The 15,819-nt window shown below is 39.5% G+C and overlaps 1 protein-coding gene across 1 annotated transcript in view; it reads left to right on the top strand.

The window, feature by feature from the left end:
• Positions 1-15,819, top strand: part of Liprin-gamma (liprin protein kazrin) — a 537,537-nt gene that overhangs the window by 361,162 nt on the left and 160,556 nt on the right. Inside the window, exons 3-4 of the mRNA XM_070102133.1 lie at positions 7,851-8,002; positions 11,928-12,150. Coding sequence (XP_069958234.1) covers positions 7,851-8,002; positions 11,928-12,150 — 375 coding nt within the window. The remainder of the gene's footprint in view (positions 1-7,850; positions 8,003-11,927; positions 12,151-15,819) is intronic.

The following is a 15,819-nucleotide window of genomic DNA, read 5'->3' as shown; positions in this document are numbered from 1 at the left end:
CAGGTGTATTGCTGCTAGGCGCACATGGGTAGCAGGTGTATAGAGACGTGACTATACCTATCATTTCGCCTGGTATAAACCTTGGTAACGGACACCGAAAAATTGGTTTAGAAAGATACGTAAACAAACACTAGGACATATATATTAGAAAACGTATCAGTCCTGGGACCTTGATCACTTCTAACATAGGGGTTAAAAAAGACAGTATACAGTAAATAATGCCTTTTTAAACCCTGAGACCTTGATCACTTGTAACATGCAGACAGTATATATATATATATATATATATATATATATATATATATATATATATATATATATATATATACTGTGTTTTTAACCTCTGTATATTAGAAATGATCAAGGTCCCAGGACCGAAACGTTTTCTAATAAATATGTCCTTGTGTTTACTCACGTGTCTTTCTAAACCATCATCTCGCTTGCCTAGCATGGGCCAGTAGGCCTGCCGTAGTGCTCGTTCCTTCTTATGTTCAAAGTTTCACTGGTGTTTAATATTTTCTCTTCATTATCTCGTACGTCATCTTTTATCGCCTCACTTTTGAAACTGTTCAATTATTTCTGAAAACATGGTCTTCAACTCGAGGTTACTGAAAATATCAGGGGTCAGTATATGACCCGTGATTGCTCTGTTATCAGGAGATTCTTGTATAAGAGCGAGAGATGTTTGGTGTTTGTAATTTAGAGACTATGGAGAGAGGCCGAAAAATGGAGTAAATTCATAGCAGTGTTTCATGGAGAGAGGCCGAAAAATGGAGTAAATTCATAGCAGTGTTTCATGGAGAGAGGCCGAAAAATGGAGTAAATACATAGCAGTGTTTCATGGAGAGAGGCCGAAAAATGGAGTAAATACATAGCAGTGTTTCGCTCCATGTTGAGCTTTAACAAATAAATTTGTAACTTTTAAAGCTCTACGCAGAGCTTGTTCTATATACATCTTTTATTCCATGTTGTAATTTATGTAGAGAACATTGACTACAGTTATTTAAATACAGTTGTATGACAGTGGACGGGTACGTGTTTATTTACGGAGGCAGTGGCTGCCCCTGTAATTCAAGTGTGAGCAGTACAAGACTAGCATGCCTGGGAGAGCAAGTCAGAAATACCTGAGGGTGTTGTTGGCGTTACACATACGACACCTTCACCATTCTTGAAGGTTGTTAAGGTTTAACGTGTGTTGACTAGTGTCACAAGTTACTGAACTAAATTTAAGACCTTAGATCTTAAGGGTTAACACCAGGATCATCTTGAGGTGGCATCCCTTCTTTATCATCACTCTGCAGTAAACTTTTAATTCTAACAGCATGTATACACTGTGTATACGCTGAGTGTGTATACACGGTGTATATAGACAAGGAGTAAATTTCATTTTTATACTATGATGGTGGGAAAGTGACATGATTGGTTGATTGTAGGGTTTAAAGCCTATCATCTACATAAAGGCTATTAAGGCTGCGTATAGCCTTTTCACCACCAGACGAGAATACTATAATCCCTAAAATAGTGATTAAAATAAACCCATAGCATATATACTCAGAAAAATCCAATAAGATCACAGTAAACAGGTGATTTCAGAATATGCAAAACAACCACTCTGAAAGAATAGAGAAATTCCAAGCGCTTTCGTGACTACTCACATTATCAAGGAACTATGAAAGTAAAGCATCCAAGGAAGCTACATAAGGGGTCTGGCCAACACCTCACTATCAGATCCCACAACGGTTAAACACCTGACACGCGCCGGCCCAACTGGACAGGTCCTTTGCACAACTCACCAACAAACTATTCTACCCAAGAAAATTTAAAAATTATTATTTGTCCAGTGTATTATTAAATTCTTCCCAAATTCTATTAATTATAAATGGATCTAATTTATATAAACCAAAGGAAATATTCATATTATTGTCAAAACTGCTTTTTATGGAACAAGATTCAATTATATTCCTGTCGACCATGGACTTGCTTGATACTACTTTCTCAACTTTTTGAAAATCAATTGGATGGTTAAAATCTCTTACATGAATAAATAGAGCATTGGAATCTTGTCCAGTTCTAATGCTATATTTATGTTGTTTTAATCTTAGTTCGAGATTTTTACCAGTTTGACCGTAATAAACTTTATCGCAAATTTTACAAGGAATCTTATAGACACATCCATCAGCATTTTGGGGGGAATTCTTTATCAAAAGTCTTTTTACTATATCAAGATTTTTGAATACAACTTTAATATTAAAAGTCTTAAGAAGAGAAGGCATATCAACCAAGTTTTCATGGTAAGGGAGAACCAACATATTTTTAGTTGAATAAGGCTGGTTGTCCATTTTTGGATTGTAAAAAGTATTTCTAGCAACTTTAAAAGATTTATCAATTACATTTCTTGGGTATTTTAAATCATTACCTATTTCATAAATTTTGGATATTTCCTCATCTATGAACTCAGGACTACAAATTCGTAAAGCTCTCAAAAACATTGATGAGAAAACAGACAGTTTGACTCTATCTTGATGCGAGGAATAATAGTGGACATAGGAACAGTTATTTGTAGGTTTTCTGTAAATTTTAAATTTGAATTCATTATTACCCTTAATAATTAAAACATCTAGAAAAGGCAATGAGTTATTTTCTTCAAACTCAACAGTAAAGTTTATAGAATGGGCTAAGTTATTTAATTTTCCAAGGAAATGGTGTATATCTACATTTTTGGGCATAAGACACAAAATATCATCAACATATCTGAACTATTTAGCTCTATTAGGGAGGATTGTGTTAAGCAACCTAGTTTCAAAAAATTCCATGTATAGGTTACTAAGAACAGGTGAAAGAGGATTTCCCATTGCCATACCAAACTTCTGAGTGTAAAACTTATCATTAAATACAAATTTTGCATCAACAATGCAAAGTTTAATAAGTTTAATGATAGTAGGAACTGGCAATGGTAAATCATAGTTAACGAGTTCTTCGGATAAGAAACTTAATGAATCATCAACAGGAACTTTCGTAAACAAGGAAGTAACATCAAAACTAACCATGTTAAAATCATTTAAGTCAGTCAAGGAGCTTAATTTATCAACCAAGTCTATGTTGTTTTTAACATTAAAGTTAGAAATTTTGCTAACAATAGGGCTCAAGATATCAAGCCATTTGGATAATTTGTATGAAACTGACCCTATGGAGCTAATAATTGGTCTGACTGGATTCCCTGGTTTGTGTGTTTTTATTAGTCCATACATGTAAGGTAAAGATGGATTAGTGGAAGTAAATTGTTTGACTAATTCATCTTTGCCTTTCAGTAGAAGTTTTATTGTTTTATTGAAATTGCTGTTAACGGTTTCTAGGGGATTTTTCCTAAGTTTAGAATAGGTTTCAGTATTATCTAAGAGATTATTAATTTTTTCTTGGTAATCATTTTCTTTCATAATTACTATTGCATTTATTTTGTCTGCTTTAATAAGGCGCAAATTTTTATTGTTATTAAGTGTATCATAAGACTTAAAGAATCTTTGAGGGCAATTGGGAATGTTTGGTTTTAACATAGAGCTATGTACCATTCCCTTACTAATATTAATTTCATCAGAGGATAAATCAGAAAATTTCTCAAAGTTACAAAAGGCTTTTGCAATTTCAACATTATTAAGTTTTTTTGAAGTTGCAAAACTTAGGCCAAAACCTAGAGCAGCAGTTGTATGTTTGTCTAAAATTTCATCTGATAAGTTAATTACAAAATTGTTATTAGCATGCTTTGTCCAATCACTATTTTCAATTAAAATGTCTAATTTTCTTTGTAGTTTGCTCTTAAGTTCATTACAAATTCGTCTGAGTTTATTATAGCAATGATCCAACATACTGTGTTTCCATTCTGATGGAATGCCCTGATTAAAAGAGTATTTTTTGTTTCTCAATATTTTGAATGCTTCCTTCTCCTGTATTTTAGTTATTTCAATATGTTTCTGAAGAATAATTCTCATAAAATCATCAAAAGGACGATCTCTCATGTCAAGGAGTCTATTGGGTAAAAGAGACTTGGGCAGAACTTGGTTAGTTTTGATGTTACTTCCTTGTTACGAAAGTTCCTGTTGATGATTTATTAAGTTTCTTATCTGAAGAACTCGTTAACTATGATTTACTATTGCCAGTTCCTACTATCATTAAACTTATTAAACTTTGCATTGTTGATGCAAAATTTGTATTTAATGATAAGTTTTACACTCAGAAGTTTGGTATGGCAATGGGAAATCCTCTTTCACCTGTTCTTAGTAACCTATACATGGAATTTTTTGAAACAAGGTTGCTTAACACAAACCTCCCTAATAGAGCTAAATGGTTCAGATATGTTGATGATATTTTGTGTCTTATGCCCAAAAATGTAGATATACACCATTTCCTTGGAAAATTAAATAACTTAGCCCATTCTATAAACTTTACTGTTGAGTTTGAAGAAAATAACTCATTGCCTTTTCTAGATGTTTTAATTATTAAGGGTAATAATGAATTCAAATTTAAAATTTACAGAAAACCTACAAATAACTGTTCCTATGTCCACTATTATTCCTCGCATCAAGATAGAGTCAAACTGTCTGTTTTCTCATGAATGTTTTTGAGAGCTTTACGAATTTGTAGTCCTGAGTTTATAGATGAGGAAATATCCAAAATTTATGAAATAGGTAATGATTTAAAATACCCAAGAAATGTAATTGATAAATCTTTTAAAGTTGCTAGAAATACTTTTTACAATCCAAAAAGGGACAACCAGCCTTATTCAACTAAAAATATGTTGGTTCTCCCTTACCATGAAAACTTGGTTGATATGCCTTCTCTTCTTAAGACTTTTAATATTAAAGTTGTATTCAAAAATCTTGATACAGTAAAAAAACTTTTGATAAAGAATTCCCCCCAAAATGCTGATGGATGTGTCTATAAGATTCCTTGTAAAATTTGCGATAAAGTTTATTACGGTCAAACTGGTAAAAATCTCGAACTAAGATTAAAACAACATAAATATAGCATTAGAACTGGACAAGATTCCAATGCTCTATTTATTCATGTAAGAGATTTTAACCATCCAATTGATTTTCAAAAAGTTGAGAAAGTAGTATCAAGCAAGTCCATGGTCGACAGGAATATAATTGAATCTTGTTCCATAAAAAGCAGTTTTGACAATAATATGAATATTTCCTTTGGTTTATATAAATTAGATCCATTTATAATTAATAGAATTTGGGAAGAATTTAATAATACACTGGACAAATAATAATTTTTAAATTTTCTTGGGTAGAATAGTTTGTTGGTGAGTTGTGCAAAGGACCTGTCCAGTTGGGCCGGCGCGTGTCAGGTGTTTAACCGTTGTGGGATCTGATAGTGAGGTGCTGGCCAGACCCCTTATATAGCTTCCTTGGATGCTTTACTTTCATAGTTCCTTGATAATGTGAGTAGTCACGAAAGCGCTTGGAATTTCTCTATTCTTTCAGAGTGGTTGTTTTGCATATTCTGAAATCACCTGTTTACTGTGATCTTATTGCATATATATATATATATATATATATATATATATATATATATATATATATATATATATATATATATATATATATATCAACAAGTGGGCCGTCTCCCACCGAGGCAGGGTGACCCAAAGAGAAAGAAAATCCCTCAAAAGAAAATACTTTCATCATCATTCAATACTTTCATCTCACTCACACATAATCACTGTTTTTGCAGAAGTGCCCAGAATACAACAGTTTAGAAGTATATACGTATAAAAATACACAATATATCTTTCCAAACTGCCAATATCCCGAACCCCTCCTTTAGAGTGCAGGCATTGTACTTCCCATTTCCAGGACTCAAGTCCGGTTATATAAAATAAGCGGTTTCCCTGAATCCCTTCACTAAATATTACCCTGCTCACACTCCAACAGATCGTCAGGTCCCAAATACCATTCGTCTCCATTCACTCCTATCTAACACGCTCACGCACGCTTGCTGGAAGTCCAAACCTCTGGCCCACAACACCTCCTTTACCCCCTCCCTCCAGCCTTTTCGAGGACGACCCCTGCCCCGCCTTCTTCCCCTACAGATTTATACGCCCTCCATGTCATTCTACTTTGATCCATTCTCTCTAAATGACCAAACCACCTCAACAACCCCTCTTCAGCCCTCTGACTAATACTTTTATTAACTCCACACCTTCTCCTAATTATATATATATATATATATATATATATATATATATATATATATATATATATATATATATATATATATATATATATAAGAACATAAGAATGGAGGAACACTGTAGAAGGCCTACTGACCCATGCAAGGCAAGTCCTTATCAAAACGATCTCTACTCAGAGCTACCCAAGAATTAACTCCCGTACCCAATGACACCAACCAAACCCAGCCCCTCACACTCATATATATATATATATATATATATATATATATATATATATATGTATATATATATATATATATATATATATATATATATATATATATATATATATATATATATATATATATATATATATATATATATATATATATATATATATATATATATATATATATATATATCCTGTGAAAGTAGCGTAACACTTGGGGAAGGAAGGAGTAACAATATATAATACTAGTTAAATATTTTAGTAACACGTTGTGAATGTTGCTGTTAAATTTGAGAGGTTCATGTGTGTGCATATTGTTTATGAGTGAGTTATATATATTCTCATATTTACGAAAATATTCATTTGAACAAAATTTGTATATTTTTCACTTAAGCACCATCCTTTTGAGAAATCTTCATTTTTTTGATAGCAGCACACTAATGATGTACACACATTATATTTTATACAGAAATATCCAGTACTTTCGTATCTTGTCACCAGCGCTGTCTCTCACTCCAACTATTTTTTTGTTATTCTCACCAAAAACAAAGAAAACATTCTTAGTTCGAATCATAGAAAAGGGAAATAAATAATTACGTTTAATAACGTGTAACATGTGAGGATGTGAGGTAAATGGCGAGTAGAGTGTTGTCTTCCCGTCCTTGTGAGGACCATAATGATATTGTCTTCCCGTGAGGGTTCTTTACTGCTGCTGTGAGCACTCCACCTCTCGTTTTCCTGTTTTCTACGTTCAAGGAGAAGCGCCAAACCTGTATGGGAGAGGGACAGATTTTTTTTTTTAGTTGAAATTGTGTTTCTCTTCCCCTAAGAATTTATCTCTTTCCGAGGACCAAAACCAAGTTTCCCAACATTCCCTGTCTGGACTTATGATGCTCTTCTGTAATAATAATAATAATAATAATAATAATAATAATAATAATAATAATAGGGCTAGTACTCCTGAGAATGAATTTAGCTTCAGGGTTTAATATATCGTATAATTTAAATTTAAAGTGCCTGTAGCACTTATGTTCTTCCTTTTGTATGTTTGGGCTTATACAGTATGTGCGGGTGTGTACATGTGTGTATGTAGGTATATACGTGTCTGTGGGTGAATACATGTGTGGGATGTATACATGTGTGTGGATGTATAATGTCAACATTTTCCTTATTTAATACTAGTTCTTGGGCCACCTGCTTCATTCACTATACACTCTCTGCACTATATTATTCACGGTACCCTCTTCACTATACCTTTTACTATAAATGTAATTACATGTATTTATATACTCATTCCCATATAAGGTAAATTATTATATTGGTCTCCCTTGTTCTTGCTAACAAGGATATTTTTTCATTGTTTTCTTATCTTCAAGGGAAATATAATGTTCTTTAACGTTTATCTTCACATTCAGTGGAAGTAAAATGTCTGTTTGTTGTCTTCCACAGCCATCCAGTCGTTGGACTCACTTAACGACCAGATCGTTGAGTTCATCTTCAGCGGTAGCGACTTCGATGACCACAATGGCGGCTCTCCCAAGCAGCGCGAGGCCCTTAAATCCTCTATGGCGCTTATGAGGAGGCTGCTTGTTGATGCCCAGGTTAGTCTCTGTAATGTACACCCGTGATGAGGTTGCTTGTAGATGCCCAGGTTAGTCTCTGTAATGTACACCTGTGATGAGGTTGCTTGTAGATGCCCAGGTTAGTCTCTGTAATGTACACCTGTGATGAGGTTGCTTGTAGATGCCCAGGTTAGTCTCTGTAATGTACACCTGTGATGAGGCTGCTTGTTGATGCCCAGGTTAGTCTCTGTAATGTACACCTGTGATGAGGCTGGTTGTTGATGCCCAGGTTAGTCTCTGTAATGTACACCTACGATGTGTAAGTGTAAGGTCTAAGTTAATACTCCAGGTGTAAGTTAATACAGGTATGTGACGTGTCTGAAATTTTAGCTACAATATTAACAAAACAGAATTGATGCTGTTATGTAGAAATAATTAAGTTATCATAATTAACATTATCAAACTTGTTCTATAAGCTGCATTTTAAGGGGAAAATTTAGCAAAATGTTAATGTTTAAACAACATGAAAAACATTGACATTTGTTAGTATTTTCACCTCTTTTTATTTTTTTTCACTTATTTTTGTCAAATTTAATTGTTTGCACTGAAATTATGTACAAGTGTGTTGTTACTAACAGGTGTAACAGTAACAGTAGAGGTGTGACAGTAACAGTAGAGGTGTGACAGTAACAGTAGAGGTGTGACAGTAACAGTAGAGGTGTGACAGTAACAGTAGAGGTGTGACAGTAACAGTAGAGGTGTGACAGTAACAGTAGAGGTGTGACAGTAACAGAGATGTGACAGTAACAGTAGAGGTGTGACAGTAACAGTAGAGGTGTGACAGTAACAGTAGAGGTGTGACAGTAACAGAGATGTGACAGTAACAGTAGAGGTGTGACAGTAACAGTAGAGGTGTGACAGTAACAGTAGAGGTGTGACAGTAACAGAGATGTGACAGTAACAGTAGAGGTGTGACAGTAACAGAGATGTGACAGTAACAGTAGAGGTGTGACAGTAACAGTAGAGGTGTGACAGTAACAGAGATGTGACAGTAACAGTAGAGGTGTGACAGTAACAGTAGAGGTGTGACAGTAACAGTAGAGGTGTGACAGTAACAGTAGAGGTGTGACAATAACAGTAGAGGTGTGACAGTAACAGTAGAGGTGTGACAGTAACAGAGATGTGACAGTAACAGTAGAGGTGTGACAGTAACAGTAGAGGTGTGACAGTAACAGAGGTGTGACAGTAACAGTAGAGGTGTGACAGTAACAGAGGTGTGACAGTAACAGTAGAAGTATGACAGTAACAGTAGAGGTGTGACAGTAACAGGTATGACAGTAACAGTAGAGGTGTGACAGTAACAGGTATGACAGTAACAGTAGAGGTGTGACAGTAACAATAGAGGTGTGACAGTAACAGAGGTGTGACAGTAACAGTAGAAGTATGACAGTAACAGTAGAGGTGTGACAGTAACAGTAGAGGTGTGACAGTAACAGAGGTGTGACAGTAACAGTAGAGGTGTGACAGTAACAGTAGAGGTGTGACAGTAACAGTAGAGGTGTGACAGTAACAGTAGAGGTGTGACAGTAACAGAGGTGTGACAGTAACAGTAGAGGTGTGACAGTAACAGTAGAGGTGTGACAGTAACAGAGGGGTAACAGTAGAGGTGTGACAGTAACAGTAGAGGTGTGACAGTAACAGGAGAGGTGTGACAGTAACAGTAGAGGTGTGACAGTAACAGTAGAGGTGTGACAGTAACAGAGGTGTGACAGTAACAGTAGAGGTGTGACAGTAACAGTAGAGGTGTGACAGTAACAGAGGTGTGACAGTAACAGAGGTGTGACAGTAACAGTAGAAGTATGACAGTAACAGTAGAGGTGTGACAGTAACAGGTATGACAGTAACAGTAGAGGTGTGACAGTAACAGGTATGACAGTAACAGTAGAGGTGTGACAGTAACAATAGAGGTGTGACAGTAACAGAGGTGTGACAGTAACAGTAGAAGTATGACAGTAACAGTAGAGGTGTGACAGTAACAGTAGAGGTGTGACAGTAACAGAGGTGTGACAGTAACAGTAGAGGTGTGACAGTAACAGTAGAGGTGTGACAGTAACAGTAGAGGTGTGACAGTAACAGTAGAGGTGTGACAGTAACAGAGGTGTGACAGTAACAGTAGAGGTGTGACAGTAACAGTAGAGGTGTGACAGTAACAGAGGGGTAACAGTAGAGGTGTGACAGTAACAGTAGAGGTGTGACAGTAACAGGAGAGGTGTGACAGTAACAGTAGAGGTGTGACAGTAACAGTAGAGGTGTGACAGTAACAGAGGTGTGACAGTAACAGTAGAGGTGTGACAGTAACAGTAGAGGTGTGACAGTAACAGAGGTGTGACAGTAACAGTAGAGGTGTGACAGTAACAGAGGTGTGACAGTAACAGAGGTGTGACAGTAACAGTAGAGGTGTGACAGTAACAGTAGAGGTGTGACAGTAACAGTAGAGGTGTGACAGTAACAGTAGAGGTGTGACAGTAACAGTAGAGGTGTGACAGTAACAGAGGTGTGACAGTAACAGTAGAGGTGTGACAGTAACAGAGGTGTGACAGTAACAGTAGAGGTGTGACAGTAACAGTAGAGGTGTGACAGTAACAGAGGTGTGATAGTAGCATTAGAGGTGTGACAGTAACAGAGGTGTGACAGTAACAGTAGAGGTGTGATAGTAGCAGTAGAGGTGTGACAGTAACAGTAGAGGTGTGACAGTAACAGTAGAGGTGTGACAGAAACAGTAGAGGTGTGACAGTTACAGAGGTGTGACAGTAACAGTAGAGGTGTGACAGTAACAGAGGTGTGATAGTAGCAGTAGAGGTGTGACAGTAACAGAGGTGTGATAGTAGCAGTAGAGGTGTGACAGTAACAGTAGAGGTGTGACAGTAACAGTAGAGGTGTGACAGTAACAGTAGAGGTGTGAAAGTAGCAGTAGAGGTGTGACAGTAACAGTAGAGGTGTGACAGTAACAGTAGAGGTGTGACAGTAACAGTAGAGGTGTGACAGTAACAGTAGAGGTGTGACAGTAACAGTAGAGGTGTGACAGTAACAGTAGAGGTGTGACAGTAACAGTAGAGGTGTGATAGTAACAGTGGAGGTGTGATAGTAACAGTGGAGGTGTGATAGTAACAGTAGAGGTGTGATAGTAACAGTAGAGGTGTGATAGTAACAGTGGAGGTGTGATAGTAACAGTTGAGGTGTGATAGTAACAGTAGAGGTGTGACAGTAACAGTAGAGATGTGACAGTAACAGTAGAGGTGTGACAGTAACAGTAGAGGTGTGACAGTAACAGTAGAGGTGTGATAGTAACAGTAGAAGTGTGATAGTAACAGTAGAGGTGTGATAGTAACAGTAGAGGTATGATAGTAACAGTAGAGGTATGATAGTAACATTAGAGGTGTGATAGTAACAGTAGAGGTGTGATAGTAACAGTAGAGGTGTGATAGTAACAGGAGAGGTATGATAGTAACAGTAGAAGTGTGATAGTAACAGTAGAGGTGTGATAGTAACAGTAGACGTATGATAGTAACAGTAGAAGTGTGATAGTAACAGTAGAGGTGTGATAGTAACAGTAGAGGTGTGATAATAACAGTAGAGGTATGATAGTAACAGTAGAGGTGTGATAGTAACAGTAGAGGTATGATAGTAACAGTAGAGGTGTGATAGTAATAGTAGAGGTGTGATAGTAACAGTAGAGGTGTGATAGTAATAGTAGAGGTGTGATAGTAACAGTAGACGTATGATAGTAACAGTAGAAGTGTGATAGTAACAGTAGAGGTGTGATAGTAACAGTAGAGGTGTGATAGTAACAGTAGAGGTATGATAGTAACAGTAGAGGTGTGATAGTAATAGTAGAGGTATAATAGTAAGGTGGGAGGTGGTAAGAGAGAATCTTACAGCAGCTGGTGTGGCATCTTCCCGGCAGAGTAAGTTCCGCAAGATGGTAGAAGACAACAAGCAGTTGGCTTCAAGGATCGACGGTGACCTGCAGACGGCCCACCAGGAGGTCAACCTGCTGCGTCAGGAGTTGGCAGACACCAACCGTCGTATTACGCAGCTTCAGGTCCACAATCACCACGACCACGATGGTTGCTCACCCGATTCACCCACCACACCCACCACTCCCACCATTAATGGATCCCACAAATGTAAGTCTTCTCATTTATCGTCTCAGTATTTGTCATGCAATCCTGATTTTGTGTGTATTATTTTCTCGAGGTTGAAGGTTGGTTGATAAATTCTATTTTTGTTTGTTTATTTAATTAGAAAGGTGATTTGTAACTCACTGGTAAGAGTTGCGGTTCACATCGGGAGAACTCGTGTTCAGTTTTGGTTGGGTAGAGCGGCCAGGTGTTCTGACACCTGCTGCCATTGTTTCCCCACTAGCAAATTGCTACCTGGTTGTTAAACACATGTGCGACACCTGTTTATTTTTATTGTGGACGTTTCGCCACCCATTAAAGATACCCAGATATTGCACGTCTAATTCATCATCTTGTCGGTATTGTGTACCATACATGTACTACCTGGTTGTTAGTGGATTGTTTTGGGTGGCATCCTGGAGGTGGTTGTATGGTTTTACGGGGCTGAGCTTTGACATGTATGATAAGAGCCTGAAATGAACGGCAGAAATAAAAAATAATTTGGTTTTACGTAGCGACAAATACTTCGGCTCACACAAGTGATTATTATATTCTGCTACATAACAATGTGTTCATTCTGTATCCACACGCCAGTAAATATTGAACCTAAATCAGGGTACGGGTGGGAGTTTGAACCTATGGCAACAGAGCCCTAAAACTCCAGGCCAGTGCGCTGACCACTGGACCAGGTGGTTCTAATAAGATTTATCCAACTTGGTTTATTTCCATACATCATAGGAAGGTTAATATGGGCCACCATTGTAACTACAAATGCAGGTTTTTAGTTACAGACGAATCACACAGCAGCGTGGCTGTGACGCTTGATTAGTAAACACTATTGTGACATAAGTGAGTTTTCGTTTCTTCCGCATCAAACGTTTCTGTTGTCTCTTAGGTATTACATATATTGTCGCTGTATTGTGTTTTAATCGATTAAATTTTGCTTATAGACGACAGTCAACCCTAATACAATCTAATAGTAATATATATCTGCGTTAGTGCAGGTATGGTGGGTCTGGGGAAGTGACGGTCCAGTGTATGACTGGACAGGTGTGTGTTTGTGACGGTCCAGGGTATGACTGGACAGGTGTGTGTGTGACGGTCCAGGGTATGACTGGACAGGTGTGTGTTTGTGACGGTCCAGGGTATGACAGGATAGGTGTGTGTGTGACGGTCCAGGGTATGACTGGACAGGTGTGTGTTTGTGACGGTCCAGGGTATGACTGGACAGGTGTGTGTGCGACGGTCCAGGGTATGACTGGACAGGTGTGTGTGCGACGGTCCAGGGTATGACAGGATAGGTGTGTGTGCGACGGTCCAGGGTATGACTGGACAGGTGTGTGTTTGTGGCGGTCCAGGGTATGAAAGGATAGGTGTGTGTGTGACGGTCCAGGGTATGACTGGACAGGTGTGTGTTTGTGGCGGTCCAGGGTATGAAAGGATAGGTGTGTGTGTGACGGTCCAGGGTATGACTGGACAGGTGTGTGTTTGTGACAGTCCAGGGAATGACAGGACAGGTGTGTGTTTGTGACGGTCCAGGGTATGACTGGACAGGTGTGTGTTTGTGACGGTCCAGGGTATGACTGGACAGGTGTGTGTTTGTGACGGTCCAGGGTATGACAGAATATGTGTGTGTGCGACGGTCCAGGGTATGACTGGACAGGTGTGTCTCCGACGGTCCAGGGTATGACTGGACAGGTGTGTGTTTGTGACGGTCCAGGGTATGACAGAACCAGTGCGTGTGCGACGGAGCCCGGGGATGTGAGGGGTCCAGGGTATGACAGAACCAGTGCGTGTGTGACGGAGCCCGGGGATGTGAGGGGTCCAGGGTATGACAGAACCGGTGCGTGTGTGACGGAGCCCGGGGATGTGAGGGGTCCAGGGTATGACAGAACCAATGCGTGTGTGACGGAGCCCGGGGATGTGAGGGGTCCAGGGTATGACAGAACCGGTGCGTGTGTGACGGAGCCCGGGGATGTGAGGGGTCCAGGGTATGACAGAACCGGTGCGTGTGTGACGGAGCCCGGGGATGTGAGGGGTCCAGGGTATGACAGAACCAGTGGGTGTGTGACGGAACCCGGGGATGTGAGGGGTCCAGGGTATGACAGAACCGGTGCGTGTGTGACGGAGCCCGGGGATGTGAGGGGTCCAGGGTATGACAGAACCAGTGGGTGTGTGACGGAACCCGGGGATGTGAGGGGTCCAGGGTATGACAGAACCGGTGCGTGTGTGACGGAGTCGACATTGTTCTGGGTGGGTGGAGGGGTGGTGGATGGTGTTGGATGACAACAAGTTTGTGTGGATCAGGAGCCACCACAGTGCCACATTCACCTTCACAACCGTTGGCAACAACGGTGGTCCGAGTTGATGCATAACAAATATTACATTCTCTCAGCCCTTGTTTGAGTTTCTGGTCTTTCTTCTTATCATCGCTGTAGTGTTTGACAGACCACACACTCCTGTCTATTACCGGACACACACATCTTAGTCGTGGGTCCCTCGTGGAGAAGTTCTCAGCGCCACTCTGTGAGAATTGCCATGTTACGTTGTCAGTTCACCATCTCTTAATAGACTGTCCTCTATCAATAGACTGTCCTCTATCTCTTAATAGACTGTCCTCTCTATCTCTTAATAGACTGTCCTGTCAGCGAATACGCTAAATTTACCTCTGGCATCGTCGTCTCCGCCTTAATACACTCAACTTTATTCGACCTCCTCGCCGAGATCCCAGCCTTTGTCGCAGACGCCATCTTTGACTTTTAGTCAGCGATTGCTTATTACACCAACTTAGATTACATTTTCTCTTTAGCGCCCCCCACTACCCTCGCTGGTCTTTGACCTTCGCATATTTCATCTTTAGCACATCCAACCCTGCAACACTCTATGACCCTTTTGGGTTTAGCACTTAGTTTGGATTGTAATAATAATAATAATGGTAATAACAGTTTAACCACCATATTCAACTCCAATCACCACATTGACCTCCTCCAATCCCCTCATTTGCAAATATCCACAGTGATCGACTCCACACTAAAGACGGGCCATCATGATCATAGTTCTGCTCCTGTCCTACATATACCTAATAACGTCTACCCTTAGATTCTAACCTTGCACCCTCCGTCCTCTCCTGTCGTGCACCCTCCGTCCTCTCCTGTCGTGCACCCTCCGTCCTCTCCTGTCGTGCACCCTCCGTCCTCTCTTGTCGTGCACCCTCCGTCCTCTCCCGTCGTGCACCCTCCGTCCTCTCCTGTCGTGCACCCTCCGTCCTCTCTTGTCGTGCACCCTCGACCCTCTCCTGTCGTGCACCCTCCACTGCCTCCACCTGTTGATAACTGAGACACTCGTGCAACACGTTTCGCCCACCAGTGGCTTTTTGATACTACGGAGCAAAACAGTGAAAAATGTGAAAAGCGACTGAGGTAATCAGTCCCTCAGTCTAGAGGACTTTGAGGTAATCAGTCCCTCAGTCTAGAGGACTTTGAGATAATCAGTCCCTCAGCCTAGAGGACCTTGAGGTAAACAGTCCCTCAGTCTAGAGGACCTTGAGGTAATCAGTCCCTCAGTCTAGAGGACCTTGAGGTAATCAGTCCCTCAGTCTAGATGACCTTGAAGTAATCAGTCCCACAGTCTAGAGGGCCTTGAGGTAATCAGTCCCTCAGTCTAGATGACCTTTAA

The sequence above is a fragment of the Cherax quadricarinatus genome, chromosome 80 (assembly GCF_038502225.1).
Source record: "Cherax quadricarinatus isolate ZL_2023a chromosome 80, ASM3850222v1, whole genome shotgun sequence".
Lineage (NCBI taxonomy): Eukaryota > Metazoa > Arthropoda > Malacostraca > Decapoda > Parastacidae > Cherax > Cherax quadricarinatus.
Note: the sequence above shows the minus strand (reverse complement) of the source record. Positions and strands in the feature narration are given on the sequence as shown.